Source organism: Pteronotus mesoamericanus, unplaced genomic scaffold, assembly GCF_021234165.1.
Source record: "Pteronotus mesoamericanus isolate MK-2021 breed Mesoamerican mustached bat unplaced genomic scaffold, CSHL_Meso_final contig_41, whole genome shotgun sequence".
NCBI classification, from domain to species: Eukaryota; Metazoa; Chordata; class Mammalia; order Chiroptera; family Mormoopidae; genus Pteronotus; species Pteronotus mesoamericanus.
This window is the reverse complement of record NW_026555152.1, coordinates 5,159,353-5,183,098: the sequence shown is the minus strand read 5'-3', so window position 1 is coordinate 5,183,098 and position 23,746 is coordinate 5,159,353. Positions and strand designations below refer to the sequence as shown.

At 41.5% G+C, this 23,746-nt stretch overlaps 1 protein-coding gene across 4 annotated transcripts in view; it reads left to right on the top strand.

Annotated features, from left to right (window-relative positions):
• WASF3 (WASP family member 3) overlaps nucleotides 1-15,601 on the top strand; it is a 141,820-nt gene extending 126,219 nt beyond the window's left edge. For 3 of the 4 annotated variants that reach the window (XM_054577144.1, XM_054577146.1, XM_054577145.1), the window contains 4 exons: nucleotides 4,057-4,232; nucleotides 8,371-8,637; nucleotides 9,937-10,304; nucleotides 12,363-15,601. In XM_054577144.1, the coding sequence (XP_054433119.1) occupies nucleotides 4,057-4,232; nucleotides 8,371-8,637; nucleotides 9,937-10,304; nucleotides 12,363-12,520 (969 nt within the window). In that variant the 3' untranslated portion in view covers nucleotides 12,521-15,601. Of the gene's footprint in view, nucleotides 1-4,056; nucleotides 4,233-7,375; nucleotides 7,543-8,370; nucleotides 8,638-9,936; nucleotides 10,305-12,362 lie in introns of all 4 variants that reach the window. The other variant, XM_054577147.1, reaches the window with a different exon arrangement.
• Nucleotides 15,602-23,746: the final 8,145 nt, after the last annotated feature.

Sequence of the window (23,746 nt, the reverse complement as noted above, 5' to 3'; positions counted from 1 at the left end):
TGAATTCTAGGAGAGAATTCCAAAGGCTTGGTTAGTTATCCTCTCCTTTTCTGTTCCTGGGTTGGAGAGATTAACTGTGAAATCTTGGAAGAGTTACTGTGTATTCATTCAAGTGGAAGAGTATTCAACCTAAAAAGCTACAAAGTGTTCAAGTGAAGAAAAGGAAGATTCCATTCTCTGGAACAGAAAAGAAACATATTTAATAAAGCCATATTGGTCTTGATCCCCACACCCCGTGTTAGTAACAGGGCAAAATGCCAGGGCTTTTAAGAGCGATTTCCTTTGAAATGTGCCTGTCCTTTCAAACTATCTTTTAGGTTTCCCTTCTCAGTAATACTTTTGGCAAAAATATTTTTTTCACCAGTGTTCTTTAGGGAAAAACAGTCTTATCTACATATGATATTGTGTCATCCCATTTAGTTGTCATTTCCTTGGCAGCTCTGCACATTCTTCAAACACACAAAATTCTGGTAAGAATTTCTTATTCATTCATTTATATAATGATTCTTCCTTTAAAAATGCCTTTAAATGCTGGATAAACAGTGGTGAAAATGATAGGATTATCACCCTCATGGAGATTGCAGTAGAGTGGGGGAAGCAAACATTAAATAATCATGCAGCGCCCTGGGACTCATAAAGAGGGAAAGAAATTCAGAAATTATAATGAAGATCTGCTTTATGTAGGAACAGAAAATGAGGCAGCGAGATATCCTTTGTTCTGGAAATTCAGGTTTCCAAAAAGCAAGTCACTTTCAATTTGGAACTGACGAGTCTATCTGAAGAAAAAATCAGTTTAGAAAATTTGGGTATCGGAAATCCATTGTTTTTGAACTTTGTTTCCTTAGTTTCGTAATTTAAAAACATTTTCAAAATTACTCAAATAAATACGTAGTTGTTAAGTATGCAGTTACAATGCTGGTGTTTTGAAGAAAATGGTGTGCGGGGGCTGAGATGATGGGGTGTGGGGAGGAGAGCAAAAAGGAAGCGGAGTGTCAAGGACAGCCTGTCAGGAGCGGTGTTCGCTGGGACCGATGGTGGAGAGAAGTTAGCTTAAGTCAGTTTGTGGGCGCACGTGCGCACATGTGTAGGTGAAAGAGATGCTAGAGGAGCTGAGGGCAGAGGAGGTGGGGATGTTTCAGAACGGAGGAGCCTTCTAAGTGGAAGTAGCTAAGATTCTGGGCTAAGAAACAGTTTTGGCATCTTCTAGGGATTTGGATGTCAGTCAGTGTAGTTGGAGTATGGTTGCATCACTGTTAATGTTTTTGTCGTAAGTGGTTCCCTTATGTGTGTGTGAGGTGTGTGCATGTTGATGGGTAAATTTGGAGGCTGAACCATTACAAAGAGAGTTATTATAACATTTAATCCCTAAATATGTCAACATACATCTCTTATAAGTAGGGTAAATATAATTAATCAATGTGTATGTTGGAATCCATTGAAATCTCCCTCCTTTTTGTTGTTATTGTTCCTGTTGTTTTAGTTTTTAAAAGTATACAAACAATACATACTGATTGTAAAAGGCTCAAGTTATACTAAATTAAATATATTAGTTTAGAAAAGTTGGGGTATGTGTCTACTTTCTCTGGGCATAACTAACTACGTTAACATTTAGCAGTTTGGCATGCATATTTTTAGATTTAGATTTTTTATTTTCAGGCATTCATAAATATATGCATATACATTTCACAAAGTATTTTTATATACATAGAATTGTACTACGTAAAACTTATACATACACACAGGCAACCATACACATATATTGACATAACTGAAGAGGTACTTCATTCTTTTTCATAGTTGTGTGGTACTCCAAAGTATGGATGTGTCGTAAACTGTTTGTTCATTACTATATTAATGAATATTTAGATTGTTTCTAAATTGTTGCTGTTACAATACTATAGTAGGTATCCCTGTACACACATGCAGGTATTTCTTTGGAGTATAAATTCCTAGAAGTCAAATGTGAGTGTTAAATTTTGAAAGATACCATCATGTTGCCCCCCACCCTTAAAAGACCAAACCAGTTTGTACTCTCAACAGGCTTCCTCCTGTCCTGGATATTATCATTATTTTTTGATGAGCCCTCCTCCCACCCCACAAAAATCTAATATGTGTTATATAACTTTTCATCTTTATCAACTCTTTATGTATTTTCTGTGAACTTCATGTTTATGCCAATACATTGCGCCTCCTTAATACTTCTGAAAACAATCTAGTCATTGTCTGTCTTCACTGTCGCCCATAAGCCGCCTATCATCCTCTCAACTAGACCACCTGAGTGGCTTTCTTCTGGGTGTTTTTACCTTTCCCCTCATTCTGTTCTCCACAACATAGAGGAAGCTTTTCAAATGCCTCTTCCTCTTCAGTATGTCAGCCCTTCCCATCTTACTCTTCAGGGTTTCCCATTGCTCTTGGGATAAAGAACAACATTAAAAAAATATTTTTATTTCTTGATTTTAGAGAGAGAGAAAGAGAAACATCAATTTGTTGTTCCATTTATTTATGCATTCATTGATTTATTCTTGTATGTGCCCTGACTGGGGATTGAACCTGCAACCTTGGTGTATCAGGATGAAGCACTAATCAACTGAACTACCTGGACAGGACTAGAAGAACATTTTAAACATAGCCTTTAAGGTCTTGCCTATTTTTCTGATCTTGGGGGCCATTCACCCTCATTCACCACTCACCTTTCATTTCTCCTAATGTGATGCTCTCCCTACTCCTCAGAGCCTTTGCACACTCTGTCCCCTTTTGGCGTGCATCTGACTTGGGCTCTTTTGCAGAATTAATGCCCACTCTATAGAGATCTTGCCTTACACTCACTCCTGGATACTCTGACTTCCAGAGTAGATGGCATTCTAAACATGATACATTTGTGTTTTAACACATTTTTAAAATTTTTATTTATTTTTTAGAGAGAGCGGAAGCGAGGGAGAAAGAGAGGGAGAGAGACATCCATCTGTTGCCTCTCGCATGCCCCCAACTGGGGACCTGGCCTGCAGCCAGGCATGTGTCCTGACTGGGAATTGAACTGCGACTGTTCATTTCACAGGCCGGCACTCAATCCACTGAGCCCCATGACTAGGGTAGTTTTACCACATTTTATAATTGCACATGTATTTCTTAGATTATGTAGTCTCCCCCACTGGACTGCAAGCTCCATGAGGACAGACATTTGTCTTTTTGTTGTTATTATTTGTCCTTTTTATCATTACTGCCTGGCATGAGCTGGGACATAGCCCCATAAGCTCACCTGGATTTGATGATTGAGTGTGCACTCTAGGTAAAACCGTGTGTGGGGGGACTGTAAGAGTGTAGGATTTAAAGGCACATAGTTCTTGTCCTTAAAGATCACAAAATATTTTAAGGGAAGCAGGAAAAACATATAAACACACAAAGAAATAATTGTTCTCATCTTCAAAGAAGCACCTGTATATGGGACCCAAGTATTTATTGGATACATTTTTGGTGGCAAAGTAGGGCTGGAGTAAGAATGAGTCTTTGTATGGGAAGGTAAGTTCTTACCTTGTTTTTGTTTTGGGTTCGGCTCGTTGCACAGTTAGCTTGAATACTGCTTTTAGAAGTTGGGAATAGAACGTTTTGAATTACTTTTGAAAGATGATTGCTTGTTAACAAGCCAGTCAGAATTATGTGGGGTGGGAAGTGATTTCTCCTAGGGTGTCACCCTAAGACATTTCATCTGTATAGTATCAATCTAAAAGATAAGGTATATTTAAAACAAGCTAAAAGCCTAGAAAGGCAAGAATTCTTTACCAAAACTGATGGTAAGAAATTCTGGTAGTTGCAACAAAGTAATTTTTATTTATTTGGTTTAAATAGTCAGTATTGGTTACTTTGTGTTGGGTCTGTGTTGGGTAAGAGTATGTTGGGTAAGAGTATGGCTGTGTTAGAAGTTTCTAACATTAGAGTAATGGGAAGGGGACTGTCTCTGGTCTGCACATCAGGCTAGTTCCCTGAGCATTATAACTGTATTTAACCTGTTTTCCTTTCCCTTCTGTCTCGGCATGCTTGCTTTCTTTTCCTGGACCTCAGGAGCAAAAGCGTATAGATGGCACAACCCGTGAGGTGAAAAAGGTTAGAAAAGCCAGAAACAGGCGCCAGGAGTGGAATATGATGGCGTATGACAAAGAGCTCAGACCCGACAACAGGTTGTCTCAGAGTGTGTACCATGGAGCATCTTCCGAGGGATCCCTGTCCCCAGATACTAGGTGTGTGCGTGTGTGTGTGTGTAGTAATGCCTCTGAGCAGCGCTTGGTTTTATTAGTCCCTGAAAATTACCAGTAGCTTTGGTGTTTATATGGCCACAGTATGTTTCAAATCTTTCCTTAAAAATTGTGTGTGTGTGTATATTTGAATTTTGAAATACTTTAAAGCAGTTTTACTTTACGTTGGGTTATGTTGTATGATTTTTCATATCTCTGACTTACTATTCAGTTAATCTAGCTATGCAGTACTTTAACATGGATTCTGAATTTGGGCTTAATGACTTCCAGTGAGTTACATTTTTACTTTAAATCATTTAATTCTTTGTCTTACTCTTCAGCTTAGAATATTGATTTTTTCTTTGTTACTTGGTATCAAAAAATGATTAGTAGGTAGTAATTGATGTGATTAAGGAATAACTTCATTGTTCTTTTTCATAACCTTTTAAAAAGTGATGAACAAAAGAGATATTTATTTCTTTAGTTCACTAATCTTGCGTGCTCAGATTTCAGGAGAAGAATTCTGTTGGTGTTTACTTTACAATATGTTAGCAATTAAGTAAACATTTCTTACAGGTATGAATGATGTGGTCAGTAAGTCACATTTGTCACAGAAGGAATTCATTCGACAACAGGAACTAACAGGCCAATTTTAACTTACGGTTTAATTTTCTGTTTCTGCTTTTGTAAAGCTGTCTTGTAATTTGCATCATCTCTCCAGGTCTTCCATCAGCATTTAAAAATTTGAACAGAGAATCCTAATGTGACTGAAGGATGTTTCAAAAACAGCACCAACCTGGACCTGGCCTTAGATTTGTGTCCTTTTTAAATCAGTTTTATTTTTATAACCTCATTGCTTAGCCCAGACTCTGCATACAGAAGCTGCTTAATATTTGGTAGTTTCAGAACCTGTAAACATTACTGCCCCAGAAGGGCTGTAAGTTATGAAGCAAGTTCTAGGTAATTTTTCTGTATGTGTTGTTATCAGCTAAATATTACAGAATTATTGGAGATTTAATTGAGCCCTAGTCTCAAGTTTGAATCTTTAAGTCAGTTTATTTCTGTTGACAATAAGAATGATGATACAGTTTTGTTCATAGTTCTTTGGGTGGGGAAGAGCACTTCAACTTGATAGCTCCCAGGATGTCAGTTTGCTTTTTTGTGTTGTTTTGTTTTGATTTTGAGCTAATATAGTTGCATGGTTTACTCATGTAAAACATATACTTTTTAATACTCCATATGTACTCTTTTATTTCAATACATACAGATGGGAAAATGACTTTAATCCCTCAGTTGAATGGTTGGTATATATTCTAACATCTGATAGAACATTGCTCCAGACTGGGTATAAAAATTGGTGGTCACTTAGATGATTTAGTATTCTGCCTTTGTATCTGTTTTTTTTAGATATATCTTCACTTCTTTATTTTTCCAAAAATCAGATGGAATTATCAGCTTTGTTTCTTTATAATTTCCTTTTCTCTCATATTGTTTTTCATGAGCTCTCACAATATGCTTCCACCAAATAAATAGATTATAATTATTCATTGTACTTGAATTACATCCCTTAAATTAATTCAGAAATTTTTTATTTTACTAAAGTATTATCACTTTTTCTTATTATAAAATAAAATCAATTTTTTATATTTGGAAATTACAGAAAACAAAATATTATCCAAAATTCTATTATCAGCTAAACCACTGTTTGCATTTTAGTGTATTTATTTTCTTTGGTCTTTTTTCCATATAGGTGTATGTTTTTCCTTTACAAAATTTAAATAATGCCCTGTATTTTTTATCTTTTGCCTTTTTTATTTTTTATATTTATATTTTGAGTGTTATTTAAAACCATGGTTTTTAATGGATTTATTCAGGATGACTGAGGGAAATTTGAGTATTAAGTTTCATGGCTTATATATAAAAAAGCTGTTCATGTAAGTCATATATTTTAACCCAGTTCACATAAACTAATGATAAATTTTTGCATTTTTGCTCATCAGGAATGGTGTGATTCTAAGTGTAAATTTAGGGTAAGAATTGATTAAGTGCTTGCCCACTGCGTTCTTTCACCATTATTTGGGAGGTGTGAGACCTCCATACCCAGCCCTCCTTGTGCTGTTTCTCATCCTGTTCAGGGCCCTGTGTTACAACTCTGACTCTGCCCACCTGACTATCCACAAAACCCTGGGGGAGTCACTGGATTCTCCCACTGAATCCCCACTCCTTATATTCTTCCTGTTTCCATATCATACCATTCTTACCAGTTCTCTTCCCTATAACAGATAGTTACAGGACCACCCCACTCACGTTCACATCGGTGTAATGTCACTGTGGCTCACTTTTACCTTCCTACATGGCGTCTTTAAGAGTCTCCTAGCAGCCGCCCCACACCTCACCTCTCCTCCAGCCTGCCGGGGTCCCCCTTTAGGTGAGCCTTCACTTCAGCTGGTCAGTTCTCTCTCCTGCCTGCCCTCCAAGTCCTGCCTTCCAGAACTCTCCTGCTGTAATTCTCAAATGCAGACATTCGCTGCCTTTTCCTTTGTTCACTCATCCTTCTGGTTATCCCCCTTTTTATTGGCTCCCTTTGACTCAAGTCACAAGGCTACTTTATAAGGGTAACACTAAATTATTCCAGAATAGTTACAATATTTGTCTCCTCATCTCATGAGAAGAACTCTGTATTTTTCTAGATAACTTTGTTTTCTTTAAAAAGTTGTACACAGCCTGTGGCATAGTCACACACACGCAGTCAAGCACACATACCCTCTGCCTCCAGAGTTTTAGGTATTTATTTACATTATAACAATATGTTAAACCTCAATACAGGTCAGGTTCTTCCCCCATTAAAAATATTTTTAACTTATTTGCCAGCAGTTTGCATAGTTCAAAAGATACAATCATAAGCACACCATAATACAGAATTTATACTGCAATTAGGGAAGAAAAAATGTGAGCTATTAGTTATTATTATATTATAATTAGGGAAGAAAAAAGAAAAAAAGAAGCAGTCTTTTGTCATGCAGAGAGCTTTTCTATGCCCTACGATGCTCCAGTTAAGGAAGGCTACTGCCTGAATTCTAAGATCCAAGTTCAGTTGGTGTCTCCCCTGCTCCTCCACATCCCCATGTGTGTCTGCCTGTTTCCTTCAGAGAGAGAAACACAAGCTGAATCCTACCCGAAGCCAGCACATAAATGTGAGAAAAGTCAGAACAAGAAAAGAAGAGTGGGAGAGGAGGAAAATGGGCATTGAGTTTATGAGTGACGCAAGGACACTGGAACAGGCAGGGAGCACAAAAGTGGACAGAACACCCAGAGGGTTTGTCATTTTGCTTTTTGGATTGCCAGCCTCAGGCTGCCCACCCCGCTTTGGCCGTCGTGAGAGGATGTGCAGCCCCTATACTGACCATGTGTCCTGTAACCAGGCCAGGAGTGCAAATGTCCATTACTAACGCCATGGCACTGTGCAGCTGCGACGTATGAGTCCCTGTGCTCCTCATAAGGGCCTGACTGGCGTCTGTCTGAGCTCTGTTAACTAACACATGGTCTGTTTCTTTCAGAGTTTCACCTGCAACTGTGCATTCAGAGAAAACAGGAAGGTCCTTCCATACTCCACTGTGTTCTTTCTTTATTGGCTAAATACATTTCTTTTTGTTTAAGAAAACTACATTTCATCGTACTGCATTCTTGATTTCCTTTTCTTTTCTTACTGTTAATATTTATCCAGTTCACCTGCCATCTTGTAATTTCTAATGAGGTGCTGTCAGTTTCATGGCCACAGAAGTCCTCTGTCTTCCATGCTCCCTTTAAATTAAATTAAATGGAACTTGTCTTGTAACCTTCTCTCTTACAAAAAGGTATGCTGATGTATTGTGAAATGGGGCTCTGCTGTTCCCTGCTTGCTGATCTGTCTGACTTACTCACTTTGAAGCTATGAATCTGAATCCATGTTAACACTCAGCTTGCTGCCGACGTAGTCATCACATTGTTGCTTGGAAGCTCCTGTGGGGCTAGGTCTAGTTGACAGTAAAGGAAATAAATGTCTGATTTCTATGTACTGACAATGTTATTTTTCAAATATATGCTTATGCCTGTTAGGGAAAATTTTTTTAACTTAAATTTCTCCCACCCTTTTCTTGAACATCAGGTCTCATGCATCGGATGTCACAGATTACTCTTATCCGGCCACTCCCAACCATTCTCTTCACCCGCAGCCTGTCACCCCTTCCTACACAGCGGGTGACGCGCCCTCACATGGGCCAGCTAGTCAGGCCCCTGAGCATGAGTACCGACCTCCCTCTGCCTCAGCGAGGCACATGGCCCTGAACAGACCTCAGCAGCCGCCCCCGCCACCCCCACCGCAGGCTGCAGAGGGGTCCCAAGCCTCGGCACCCATGGCTCCAGCAGACTATGGGTAATTTTGTATTCCTTGTACTCTAATTGCTGCTCACCATTACAATGAAATCTTGCTGTGTGTGGTATAAAAATTTGAATTGAGTAATCTTACTTTAGAGGCCAGAATGCAGCTCAGGATGACTGAATATAGGTACTATTGCTTGTGACAAGTTATGTTTAAAAATGCAGTGTCATGCTACTTCCCTTTTTTTTATTACAGATAAACCTCAGGTTTGTGTCTGTATTCACATACACCCCCTTACTACACATATTCACGTATGCATGAGTGGATTGATAAAGGATGGAACTCTGATTTTGTGAACTTGTACCAAATCCTCAAATTTCTCCACATGTCCTGGGTGAACCACAGAGAATTCATACCACAAATGAGAACACCACACAACACAGTGCCCCCTGCATCGCTTCTTACACTTGGCTGTGTGATGGTCCCCAGTCATTATTCTGCCACCTTGTTATCTGTCATATGGGTAACATTCAAACACCCCTAGAAAGACCCTCATGTTCACGTGTTTAGTAATTTAAGCACCCACCCGTATTTTGAAGGGCTGTTTTAGCTCTCTATTTTCTGGCTTAGCCCTAATCTGAGAGAGTTACCCCCTCAGAGTCAGTGCCCTGGAAAGCTGGATGTGTGTTTCTCTTACTGGTGTGTTTTTCAGTCCAGAACAGTATGTATCGTTCTCAATGTGCATCCTTCCACTTTGAGAGCCCTCCTCCCTGACCACACAATCCAGCCTGTTTCCCATCACTGGTTCTTATTAAGTCAGGACTCCCAAAGTTTGTTCTGAGTCTGTAAGTGTGAGGACAAGGCGGTCTGGGGTCTAGCTGGTTTGGAAGACCATTAAATAGAATTCAGAAGGTTTCTTGGCGGTAGGACTTTTTAAAGCTTTTGATAGTCTGAGGGAAATTTCAAAATGTAGATGAGGTATAAAATACAGAATTTTCCAAATCTGGCCACAGAAGCCTTATATGACAATTTTGTGAGTCCCCTGCTTTTGAGATGCCCAGTTTTAAAGGATGCATTTGTGTATTTTATTCTAGCATTTCACAGAAGATTACTTTTTGAGTGGTTATCCTTTGGATGCATTTTAGAGGATGATTGTGAATTCCATCATAGTGAATAATGTAGACCTGTGAAAATAACTGACCCAAAGGGCAGATATTTGCATCCTGCAGTATTTTAAATTCAAATGACAATACGTTATTGTGTTTGGGGGAGGCCTTTCTATTAGGCATGTCAGAACCTCATAGGTGACCCTTGGTTGCTGCTTTAATGATTATGTGTTTCCTTTCTTATTAGGATGCTCCCTGCCCAGATCATTGAATATTACAACCCCTCAGGACCGCCTCCTCCCCCACCACCCCCCATGATCCCTTCAGCACAAACTGCCTTCGTCAGTCCTCTCCAGATTCCCATGCAGCCCTCCTTTCCAGCATCAGCTGGATCCTCCTACCCTGCGCCTCCTCACCCACCCTCCACTGGGCTGGTGGTCACAGCTCCGCCTCCTCCGGGCCCCCCACCACCCCCACCAGGCCCTCCTGGCGCAGGCAGTTCTCTCTCGTCCTCCCCCATGCATGGCCCTCCAGTAGCTGAGGCAAAGAGACAAGAAACTGCACAACCACCCATAAGCGACGCTCGCAGTGATCTTCTTGCTGCTATTCGAATGGGTAAGCAAATCCCCAAATGTACCATCTTCCATTCAGAAAGAGACTTCTGTCTCCAACCAGCTACAACCTAGTCTTCAAATGACTTCTCCCTATACTAGGTTGTTTTTTAGAATATGGTTAAAGGAGCTTTATTTGATACTTTGAAAAATAGTAGATTTTTTGCCAGTGCAAAGTAAACACATAATGATAGAGAACTGAGAATTCAGGAAAGCTCTACTTGATTAGAAATAAATAATATAAATTATTATTAATTAATTGACTCTTTTCTCTGCATTCTACTCTAAGGGTAAAAAAGTATAAATGAAAGAAAATGAGCTCATATTATGATTTTGTTTTTTTAAAATATCTAAGATATATCTTAGAATTTTCATATTTTTAGCTTGATGTGCCAGACCAGTAATTTTCAACATTTATATAGCAGCAAAACTATTTTGTCAGATGAAATCCTACACTGAACCCCCAGAACACAAAACAGAAGTAGAGCATCTCTGTTCAGATCAGAGTGGGGGAACCTGGACCATCACCCATGTGGCCTCCCTTCAGAACCCCACATTAAAGATCTACTTTACACCATTTATTCTTTCCCTCAGGTCACAGCCTAGGTTGGTAGAGAGTCACTGACAGGATGTAGAATAAATCCAAAAGCGTCACATACACTGAGGAGCCACACAGCCTCTTGGTCACAGTTCAGTTCTTTCAGTCTGGCAGGGACTGAGAGAGCCTAGCTTTAGCATCGGTGGCATCCTTCACAGGACAGCTGGGACGTGACTGCCTCTGCTCTGTGTTTGAGCGCCCGCAAACCAGGCCTCCGTATGCCCACACACCCTCCTCTCAACCCCAGGGTTCTCATCTGTCTTGATGCATTTTGATTTTGTCAAGAAAAAAGTCCCAGAGTTTTTAATACCTTACTGATAATAAACTTGGTGTCATAAGAGGACAGTGTTTCGATTTTTGACAGCTGCGAGCCCCGCCCAGTAATAGTGATACTTAAAACTGTCTGTGAGGATCTACTCCTCTGATGAGCTTAGATTGAGGACATTCTACCAAAACTTGAAGGTCATAAAACACCCAAGACTGCCCAGATAAAGAAACATTAATGAAACATGACAACTAATGTAATAGGTGATCCATATTGGATCCCAAAGCTGGTAGAAACCATTTTTCATTTGCTCTATTAGGTCTGTTGTCAAAATTTAAATAAAATTTGGACTGGATGGTAGTATTGTATCTTTGCTAATAGTCTGAATTTGATAATTGTTGTTTTGAGAATTACACATGAAGGGGCAAAGGGTAAAGTAGCAAATTACATGCTACTTATTCTCAGATTGTCCAGAAAAAAATGTCTATGTGCATATTAATAACAATGATAGAAACTGTAAAACAAGTGTGATCGAGTTACCACTTGGGGACTCTGGGTGTAGGTCATATGGGAACATGTTAATCTAGTCTTACAGCTACTATAGAAATCAGAAATTGTTTCAAAAAGAAAAAATTCAAGATCATACACATTAAATCATCACATAACCCATTTTGTTACTTACTGGGTAAGAGTAGATGTTTGGATTTTATACCCATTTCAACAATAATTGTTGAAACAACTGTTTATCAGTTACCTCCACAGGTTAGCCAAGAGCTGCCCAGCCTGTGCGGGAAAATGTTCTATAATGAGAGAAAAATTTTGTGTTTACATTGTTCTAAGTGATAGCCACTTGCCACTATCAGTTTACCTTCACAGCCATCTGTGGCTAGTGGCTACCATATTCGACAGTGCGGCACTAGAATTTTCTTTAATGTTGCTCATGTGCCCTGAAATTATAACTTTTATATTTCAATGCGTTAATTTGCTATGACAAACATTATGACTTGAGTACATACTACTTTTTTTTGGTAATGAAACATCTATTTTCCAAGCCTTTCTCCCTTCAGATTTTCAAAACTGTTTATCCTTAGTGTCAGTAGGGGAAAAAAAAACCCAGTGAAATAGACTGACTAGTTTGTTTTCCTTTAATTTGGAGCAAGTAAAAGGATTTAATTCTAAACCATGTATTGTGTCTGCAGGAATTCAGCTAAAAAAGGTACAAGAGCAGCGTGAACAAGAGGCCAAGCGCGAGCCAGTGGGGAATGACGTGGCCACGATCCTGTCCAGACGCATTGCTGTGGAGTACAGTGACTCTGATGACGACTCGGAGTTTGATGAGAATGACTGGTCTGACTGAGGTGGTGCACAGGGCAGCATGGTGACAAGGCTGGTGGCCAGCCAGGAGACTGTGTGTGGGAAGTGTATTGAAAATCTTAAGTGTTCTCAACACCCAAATAGGGGTATTATAATCCTGTAGCTTAGCAACTTTTGTATTAATAACGTGATATTGCTTTTGCACATCCAAAAGTTTTGAGTTCTTTAAGCATTTACTGTGTAATACTTAAGTGCCACTAAACATAGGAAATCGTGCTGCACACGAGGAATATGCTGTAACTATTGCATTGTCCTGAAAACAGCATTTTGCTTCCTTTTTCTTGGTTATGCAAGTGTTTAGTGCAGTTTGGGTTTACTCGTACCTTATAATTCTGCAGACTTGCTGTGTGTTTGTGAAGCTGCTTGGTGTTAGGCCTTGGCAAGATTAATGACTGTGTGTCAGAGTGACGTCTTCCAATCAGTAAGTGATATCATTTCAATTTTTTGTGTGTGGGTTTCAGAAATTGGTTCTAGAGAGGAAGATTTAACAAGTAAGGAGAATCAAACGCTTCTGCTTTCATTTTCTTCACGTGGTAGACTCCGTGAATTTGAATGTTCTGTTGAGTAATGTCATTGACTTTGCACGCTCTTATAAAATGTGAAATTGGAAAGGCCCTTTCCAGGCAGGACTCCCAGTGGGCGTTCATTAAGTCATTGCTTGTTGATGATTTCTCTAAGAGGTAAACAGCTCAGCGGTAATGAAAATGAGGAACAGGGTCCTTTCCCCTTCAGCTTGAGCACCAGACCCGCAGAGCAGTCATCAGTGGTCTAGGAGCTGCGGGCGGAGCTGCTGGGTGTGGGCTCTGGATGCGAAGGAGACCTCCCTTCCCGGGAGACCTCCCTTCGCGGGAGCCCTGTCCTAAGTAAGGCCAGTTGGAGTTCTTAGCTCCCTGCGTGCTCCAGATGGCACCTCGCTCCACATGGTCTGAACTCTAAGCCTAGGTGTAGGTGAATGTAGACGTTGCCAGCTCTTTTAGATTAGGGATCCATCTCAGGAGTGGGGCCTTTGCTCTGTCCTAGAAGCACACGGTTCTCTTTTCTCAGACTGTTGTCAGCACATTACATTTTAACAAGTACCTCAGATTAGATTAGACCTGTAGCTGTAGCAGATTGTGTTCCTTTCACCTTTGCTCTTCCCACTACTCTTCCCACATGGTAATGTGGAGACCTGTGGGGTTCATATTCCTGGTGAAGGCAAATGTGAGGAAACTCAAAAATGAGAGCTTATATTTTGTAATTTTGGATGAAGGATAACTGCTTGTCTAGAATAAACAACACCCCCAGGCTTTGATTATAAATAGGACTGCACAAATACACTAAGATGCTTTATTTACTAATGAGTTCTTACCTAGGCCCAGCATTTGAAACAGATGGCAGGTACCAGTGACACTCCGTCATGATGAAGGAATCTTTAGCTAAAAACAAGAGTTGTTTGGGTTGGTTTGGGTTGATGGTAGGAATGTAAAGTATAAACAGGACTGTAACTGTAGAGTTGCGTTAATGAGTTCCCCTGAGGAAATGAACCACCCCCCTTTCCCCAGCATGTCTGTGTGTCCCTGAGTGGACCCTGGCTTGGCTTGTATGTGGCCATCGTATAAAGCCTGTGTGTTGGGTTTTAGTCCATAGGTTTTGAAACTCTGAGAAGCCTCATGTCTGCATCTCCTTTCCAAGGCCATGATTATACCAGGTCATTGCGCCTCTTCAGCCATACTGGCCGTTCAGGCACATGCTTCTGGAGTTTCCGTTTCTTGGAGCTAGTCACCACTTGGTTATCACCATAATTTTGTTCAATATATTAAGTAATAGTTATTAATGAACCTTTAAATTTCTCTCCTTTTTTTTTAATGTAGAGGTCTACTCTGTTGGCATTATTCTTGGGGTTTTATAATTTTTAGTCTTATTTTTGTCTTTATATAACAGTATTTTGCCTTTATTACAGTATTTTGTCTTTTTGTTACTTTTGGATTAGGAGTTACCTGCAATTCTAGAACTCCTATTTGGTGATGCTTCTTTGTTTTCATGTCCCTTCTGTTCTCAGGATGGAGAGAACACGTAAAGCTACTATCTATGTCAGCTTTCTTCTGTTTATATCTTATTACCATAAAATCAGTGGCACTTTATTCATAAGCCTATTATTTAATAGTTTTCTTCCTCTAATTAAATCAACAAGTTATTTTTCAACTTGATTTTCTGACTAGTGAAAAACTTTGTGCCCTGAGGTGTTATCTAGCATCTAAAATAATAGAAAAGGACTGAAATTCAATTCTGATTATTTTTTGCAGTATTTTTCTCAGCAAATCTGATTGATTCTAAAATTTAAATTCAGACTTTTTCTAATACGGTATTACATGAAAAGAAAAAAGTGATTATTTTGAATGTTCAGCTTTCATTTTCAAAAAGTATTTACCAAAACAGAGAAAAAGCATTTAAAAGCATATATCATATCTGTGAATTTTACATTTTAAAGTAGTTATATATTATTGTAAAATTACTCTAAATTGTCTCTAGTCTTTTCTCCCCCTGTGTATTTTACTTTAATTTCTTACAAGCTTGCTTTCATATTATAGATTAGGCTGAGGGGATGAAATTACTCAGTATCACACATTAGCAACACTAACATGATATGGTTGATTTTCTTCTGTTCTCCCTAAACCAAACCATAAGATTTGGTTCCCTTACATTTTTCTTTAGTGAAAGTATAGTGTTAGAGAATTAACATTTTTCTTTCAGTGACTTTTTAGAATATCAAAATCTTTCTGAGTACCAAATGGCTAGGTTGTGAAAGTTTTGTAATAATTTGCAACTGAAATACATGATACATTTTAATCCGTTAAAGACTGGTGGGGATGTATCAGCCAGAGTAGCAAGTGCTTTTTGTTTTCTAAATCAGAGTATCTGTCATCCTGCAGTAATACCAATGCTGATATAAATTGAACTTAAAGTGGTATTAAAAAAAAAACCTCCTGTTAAACAATTTTTATCTGTTTGTATATCTTACTATAGATTATGTATAAGTAACATCTAAATAAAATTACACTTTTAACCCTAAAAGGCTTGGCATATTTTTAACAGTGTTGTGAATATAAGTCATTACTGTCATCTACAAATCCCCTGCTGCAGGTGAGGGAACAAGCCCATTTTTGCCCTCCTGGAGCTTTTCATCTAAAGAGAGAGGAATTCAGATGATTTTACATGTGCTTTTTAGTAGGGGGTGCAGTGGGAAGTGCCCAGCATAGCCTGTGGCCCAAAGGAAGCTGGGGTCTAAGAATGAACTAACGAAGGGCCAGGGGTAGGAAAAGGAGTTTCTCCATGTCAGGGACAGCATTTACATTTCCTAGTGTGAAAAAGACGACATGGGTGATAATGGAGCCAAAGGAGGGGTGAAATAGAAGGTGTGAGAGGAAGAGGAAGTGCCGTGAGATGGGAGACAGAAGCGGTGGAAGTCTTCACGTTCCCAGCACTCAAGATCTGAGCCAGCAGCTGTCACCACAGCTGCAGCTACAGATGTACAGAAGATCTCCCCATATTTGCATCCTATTGATTATTCAGTGATCTTGACAGCCTCATGCCTTAGACAGTACTAACATTATATTTAGAAAGGATCTTAGTGTTCAGCTAGTGCTCCCTAGTGTTAAAGATGGGGAAACTGGGCATTGCTTGCCTTGCTTGAGTCTCAAAGTTTGGTCTCTTAATTCTTGAATTTTCAGCTGTGGTCCTCCTGTTTCACAGTAGACCTTCAAGTGTTAGGTAAATGTTCCTCTTCCCCAGCATCTTAGGATGAAAAAATTTAAACCCACAAGAAAATTGTTCAGTAAATGCCCATATAACTATGTCTGTCCATCTCCCCATTTAGCAATTCACCGTATTTTATGCAGTTCAAAGTAAGTTCCAGTATACTTCACCCCTGAACATTTCAGTATTCATATCATAAACTAGAGTTTGCTAGTTGTGCTTAATATCTTTAAGGTAAAAGATACTTAGAGTGAAATACACACATCGTAAGTATACCGTTAAACAAGTTTTAATTACGTAGCATTTGTAACACAAATCCCATTAAGAAAGAACAGTTCTGAGTCTTGAACCAGATCCAAGGGAACATTCCAAGTGACTTGGGTCTGTCCAAGTCACTTCTCTCCTATTCTGGTCCCTGGAACAACTACTGCTGGGATTATTTTTTTTCCCCATAGATTAGTTTAGCCTGTTCTTGAACTTGACATATGGAGTAAAAGAGTATGTATCCTTTTGCATCTGGTTTCTTTTAACATACTTAAAAATTCATATCATTGCATGTATTAATTGTTTATTCCTTGTTATCACTGACTAGTGTTCTATTGTAGAATATACCACAGTGAGTTTATCTGTCCTCTTGGATAAGACCTATACAAGTAATTTCTGGACATTTGTGTACATCCTGTCTCGGGTAAATAATCAAGAATGAAATTGCTATGTCATGGGTAGGTATATTTTTAGTTTTATAAGAAACTGCCAGAGTTTTACAAAATGGCTGTAATGTTTCACACTTACCAGCAATGTTGCTTCACATTCTTAGATGTTATTTTCTTTGTATTTATTCTACTTGGGCTTCACTGAGCTTGACTCTGTAAATTTATGTCTTTCATGATATGGAGGAAATATTTGGGCATTATTTTTTCAAATGTATTTTTTGCCCCTTTCTGTCCTCTCTTTATACTCCTATGACACATGTATTAGACCTTCTGAAGTTGGCCCACAATTCTTTGAGGGCCTTTCAACTTAAAATTGCTTTTTATCTCTGTTCTGCAAGCTGGGTGATTTTTATTTATCTATCTTAAGGTTCACCAACTCTTTATTATCACCTACAATTTGCTCTTAACCCCATTTAGTGAGTCTTTTATTCAGACATTGTTTTTCCACTTTGGAATTTCCTACTGGTTCTTGTTTTATAGTTTTGTTGCTCTGCTTAGATTTCCTACTTGCTCATTTATTAAAAGATTAAATAATCTTTACTCTTTGAACATAAATACATTCATTCCTTTAAAATCCTTGCCTGCTAATGCAAACATCTAGAGCTTTTCAGGATTAATCTCTATTGATTACCTTTGCTCTTGAGTACATGCCTAGTACTTTTGGATTGCATCATAAACTTTTTGAATCATATATTATAGAGATTCTGAATTCTGTTATATTCCTGGGAAAAATACTGTTTTTTTTTTATAAGGAGGCAGTTTACATGGCTGGATTTGTGCTCCGCCCCCCGACCCCTCCTCCACCTCTCCCTCACTCCCTGCAATGGATAGCTGTAGAAATCTCTTAAGTTCTTAGCGAGGCTGCTTTTGAGTTTGCCTTGCTCATGTCTGGTTACAGGATCACCCAGAGGTTTGGGCAGTGTTACACAGAATTTTTGTATCTCCCTCTCTGGTTCTTGCTTCCAGGATTCTCCCCTCACTTTCTATATGCTCAGGTCACTCTACATTGGTCCTCTTTTTCAGCCAGTAAGACTGGGTGGGGTAAACAAGCAAGGTGGTAGGTTTTCTGTTTAAGTTTAGCTGCCCTGCTTGGCAGGACACAGCCTGTCTTCCGGCAAAAAGCCATTAAAAAACAAGAAATGCCCCCAAAGGTTTTTTCTTCCAAGTATCAACTCTCCTTTAATATCTTCCTGTTTTTTCTTTATTTCTCTCCAATGCCTCCAATAGTTGTGTTTTGTTCAGTTTATAATTATCTATAAAGAGTTGGTCTGGAATGGGCTAGTCTTCCATTCCCAGGAACCTCTATAAAAATTTGATTCAATGATTATTTTTAAAAATATTATTAAATGTAATTTTTAAAAATGCAGACTGGTGCTGAATACCAAATTATAATAGGTGACCAACATTTCTGTTTTTCTGCCGGGCAGATGTGTTATTGCAAGGATCCTACAGTAAAACTTGTGATACTTCATTTAACTAAATGATATCGCAGGATTGCAATGGTGTGCTCTGAACCATGTGCCCTTTGTGTATCCTTGTGTCTATGAGTCAGAATATTCTCAAAACTGTGCAAGCACTGCACAGTACATAAATAATGTGGAGATTAAAACTACTTTTGCCAGCCTTAAATTACAGTCTCAAAATGTTTATGTCCACTAAATAATAAGGTTTTCATGGAGTGTCTTAAATTTAGGAATTAATCTATACAAATACAATAATACTTATACAATATTGTTGGGGTTCATTTGGAAAAAAAAGAATTTCACTACCTAAAGGTTTGAAAACCACTGCTTGACACCCTCACTGACTGATTTCTTATCTTTAGACCAGGAAGCATTCACACTGTGGTAACACACTGTACTGCACTCTAATTTTGTATCCCTGGAAGAGAGCACTAGCACAGAGGTGAGCCGAAAGCGTGAGAAGACTTACGTGCTCAATTTGGAGGTGTGAGTAACTTGTAGAGGTATCTTGACAGGGACTTAGGTAATAAAGAGATTTGCTTTTAAAGCATAAATTCTTCACAGAGCCGACACTTGGACATTTATTTGCCAAAAGACAATAGCTCTCTGTTGTGAATATTTGCGTATGTCATCTTTCTAAACCCTCCTGCCTTCATCCTTGCACTTGCGGTCTGAGTAATTAACTTCAAATACAGTACCATGATTAGAAGTGGTGAATTGGTAGATGGTTCACCGTGAAGAAAAATAAAGAAAATAACCCTTTGAGAGTCATTTAAAACCTACCAAGTGGTACTTGCCATGAAGTGACATTTAAAAGCACTTAATATTCTAAGATGTGATTCAGCTGTTCAGAAGTCAAGCAATTTGAGAGCACGTGGCCTACACGTCCTGAAGATGTGAGCATAGCTTAGCGTTTACATGGATAAGGTGTTGACTTTCCTGTGTGTACTGGAGAGTGGCTTGAAATGTACCTCTGCCCTTTTGAAATCAAGACTACAATCTTGATAAGTTAGAGTATCAACTTTCAGCTCCTTTGAAATGTCTTTTAATATTTCAAGGGCTAGGCATTCATTTTGATTAGCAAGTTAGCGAGTTCCGAGGACATGTGCCTCCTCGAGGTCTGGGGCCAATAGCAGTGAGTGAATGAGTCACCAGGGGATAATGCCCTGAGAACCCTTGATGGCTCCCTCCGTGAAACCCCCACCCCCTCCCCATATGGCAGCAACTCCGTTGCAGGTTGACCTGAGTTGCTTGGCTGTTTCCACTGGGACTTGGCACAGCACCGTTGGGGCTCCATCCAGCCCTGTGCTGTTTCCCTGTTTCTGGGTGGCTCTCGTCACTCTTTTATAAGTCATCCTGCACCTGCATCACACCCCTGTTATCCTCACGGTGGCTGTCGGTGACTGTCATCCTCACGCCCCTGTCACTGTCACCATCCATCCCCTAGAGCTTCCATCTTGTGGCTCCTCTCTGTTCTCGGCCCCCATTCCCCTTCCACCCCCTCACCTGCTCCATTTCCGCCTGGCCAGGTCCTGCTTCACTGGGTGTTTTAGGCAACACTAAGGGTGCAAAAGCCCAAGGACCTTAACAGGAGTGAGCTCTGTCAGAAACCTGTGAAATGAGTCTGAGTGGGAATGGCCCTGAATGCCAGGATAGGAGCCAGGCCAGACCTCCGTCCTCTGAACTGCCTGATTGCCTGGTGAGACAGCCCCCACATCAGAGTTGCCTGGGATGTATGTCAAAATGCAGGCTTCTGGTCTCCATCTCAAACCTACTGAGTTAAATATTGAGCGAGGACTCTGGAATGCACAGCTTATTCCATAACTGGGACTGGTTCTTAGGAACACCAAAGTTTAAGACACACCATCTTAGCGCCTGACATTGCAGGGCTGCAAGAAGCCCAGAGATGCCACCTGCAGGGATCTAGGCTATGGGCGAGCCGGCTGAGCACCAAGTGGACTCGATGTTGGGCCCAGACCTACCGCAGTCTGCAGCTGTCCGTTACTCCAGTGCCTGGTTGGTGGCAGTTGAGCACCGCTGGTGCCCACAGAGGTGAGCTGTGTCCTGGTCCTTTCTGCTTTCGGACCTCAGGTGCAGGGAGACAGAATTGCCATCTTTAATTTCATCTCTGGTGGCCCAAGTCCATGTTCCTGCCAGGGCAGCTCTCCCTTCATTTCCAAACCCACGCGCTGATCCACTTCCCAAAACTTCTCACTCATTCGTATCAATGGGTCTTGGTTGCACAAAGCAGCGGGGAGATTTTACAGTCCCAGAGCCAATGATTCACAAACTCCTTTCAGCTCCCGTCCTCAGTACTGAGCAGGAGAAATGTTGGTGGCCCTTATCATTCCTGTCCCCAAAGTGACTGTCTCCATCGATGTCAGTGAGGCCTTCGTCTCTCCCTGATGGGAGTGGGATTCTGATTCTACTGTGGAATAGTCCTTGCGGCAGGAATAGGGGGCTCGTGTGACGTGTGACAGCCCGGAGTCGACAGGTCTCTGGTGGATGCAGTGAGCACATACTCTTCAAAGTTTCCTTGTCTTCATCCAGGGCTCATAGTCCCTCCCCGGACTTCTTCCTTGTCTGTTGCTTTTCTTTTTCCTCCCACTCCTGGTGCTCCTCCTCCCCAGGCAGTTGAGATATATGAGGCAATAAGTACCCGTGGCAGGAACTCTGACCCTTGGTCCCCGTTGGGACAGGCTGCCTCAGAAGAGGCATGAAAGGGGAAAGCACTTCATTGATTTCCTTTGGGCCACGCACTTTACAAAGATGCTTTTGTTGGAGGTCAGCAGTGGTCTGTCACCCTGGGAAGTGAAGAAGGAAGGTTCCTCTCTCTCAGGTGTAGTCAAGAGTGTAATGCTAACTGGTTCCCTTTGAGGGTTCCCTAAGGGTGCCCTTTCCTAGTTAACTGACTTTAAATGGGAAACAGAATAAACATTCTTGGGTTAGCCCTGTACCTAGTAATCATTTTTATCTGCCATCTGCTAAGACAAATGGCCAAAGAGACTCACTTATACCCCGGAGGGCCTCAACCTCTTATGAAAAAGACCCATGTCCGGGTTCAGCCAGGTGGCCCAGGACTGCACAGAAAAGAACCATGTGTCCGGGAGTCCTGGAGCCCAGCCTGCCCAGCCTCCCCAGCCTGACCCGCTGGACTCGCTCCCAGCCATGCACTGAACCAGGGGCAGCACTGTCTATTCTGAGGTCCTGGCAAGAAAGAAATTTGAAAGTAGGTTGGCACCAATGTCTCCCTCAGGACTGTGGGAGCAGGAGGTGGGGCTCCGTGTGTTCAAATTCCTTAGTGAGTACTAACTAGGGAACAGTGAGAGGTCCATCAGGGGAGAAAAGGAAGATGATGTCACCAGGGGCCACCAACATAGGGACCAGGGAGAAGCCAGCAACCCATGTAATCAGGCAGAGAATGACCCAGTGATTGGCCCTAATTGGCGAGGGCCCTTGGTGCCTGATACCCTCACTCTCCTGAGGGGCAGGTGACAGAACAAGCCATCACTGCATCCCCCAGCTGGAGAGCGCTGTCCACATCCGCTGAAGACTCAAGTGTACGTGGGCAGCCAGAGAGGGTCCTCAGCCTGACCTACTGTGCGTGTGGCCGAAATGCCTGCATTTGCTGTTTGGAAGCCCGTGTTTGAGCTGCGAGAGCAGAGAAGGGCAGAAGTGGTGGGAACTACCCTTTGGTTGCCCCTCTGTACCTGGCGTTGTGCTGAGCCAGCTGCATTTGCCCTCTGATTTAATTCACGAAGTGACTCTATGAAGTGGGAACTGTCATCTGTTTTCTAGGTGAGAATACTGAGACCCAGTCATTAGCCCAGGGTCACAGAATCAAAATGAAAGCCAGGCCTTCCTGACACAACTCGGCTCCTCCCGCTCTAGGCCTCCTCTCTCAGGCCTTGGGAGGCCACTTCTCGGGGACTCAGTGGTCAGCTTTGCAGGCCTTAACCGCTGCTGTGCCTCCAGGCTGAGGCAGGGTTGTGAGTGGAAAGTAATGTTGGGGTCCAAATGGACTCCCACAAGCAGATGAGCTTAACGCAAGTGACAACGTGGCCTATTTCTTAAAAATTGATTTGAGAGAGAGAGAGAGAGAGATCTCAATTTGTTGTTCTACTTATTTATGCATTCATTGGTTGATTCTTGTATGTGCCCTGACTGGGGATCGAACCAGCAACCTTGACGTATTCAGACGATGCTTTTTCTGGCCAGGGCTTCTTAATGTCAGGCTATAGGGCTAGCCTAAGAGGCCTTCTTGTCCCCTAATTTGGTCTAAAGCAAATTGGTAATGCTCAGAGACCTTTTATTGCTTCCCAGGAACTGTCCCTGACTCCCCATCCCCTCTCCAAGCTTCTCCCTGAACCTCAGTGGTCGAGGTAACATTCGAGATGGGTAGGGGGACACCTGCCTTCTCACCTGATTTTTTTAGAAAGCTCACACCCAATGGAATCATCCAGATGTCCAAGCTGCCTTGTCAGGATGTTCTGCTTTGTTCTCTGCCACATGTGAGAAGTGCTGTTAGGGAAGCAGGAAGCAGGAAGCAGGGCGTGGACGGTGGGACCTGCCGGGGAACGGGGAGGGCTGCCCAGTCTAGCCTTTTCCATGGGTGGCACTTCCCGGTGTGAACTGGGTGTCATTCACAGCCTGTCACAGGCCACCTTTGTGCTTGGGCGGACTGGCTCTCTGCCATGGCAGTGGATGGAGGAGACAGGAAGGGATGTTTTGGAGAGGAGACTCAGCCCTGGACTGACAAGGGGGAAGTAGGTGTGTCCGGAAACCAGCAGCTGTGTGAATGGATGACATGAGCGGGCCTAGGCCCTCAGGATGTGAAGTTCAGCACACAGACCCTATGGACAGATGGAGAAGCAGGGTGTGTCTGTGTGATGGGAGACCTGGGGAGTGGCAAAATCTTGCTTGATGTTCAGGAGGCCACACCCAAGGGCCACCCACTGGGCGGTGAAGACAAGGCAGCCAAGGTATGAGTCTTGGTGACTTTGAGCCATTCTTGGAACTGACCCAGGGTCTTCCTAGGAGGAGGATGGAAGGAAGGAATCACCTGGGAGGTGCTGGAGGCGGGGCGGGGGGCTCAGCCTCTCCGTGGTCTCTGCAGACCAACTCCAGTGCTCCCAGGCTGTGCCAGCCCTGGCATTTGTGGCCTTAAAACTAAAGCCTTCTGGAAATCTGCTTTTGAGGGAATTGCCTCAACTCCCCTGAGGTCCCTAAAGAAGCCAGGTTGATTCTGCGTTCTGGGCCTGTGGGTCTGGATGGACTTTACACAAGGATCAGGTGTCTCCT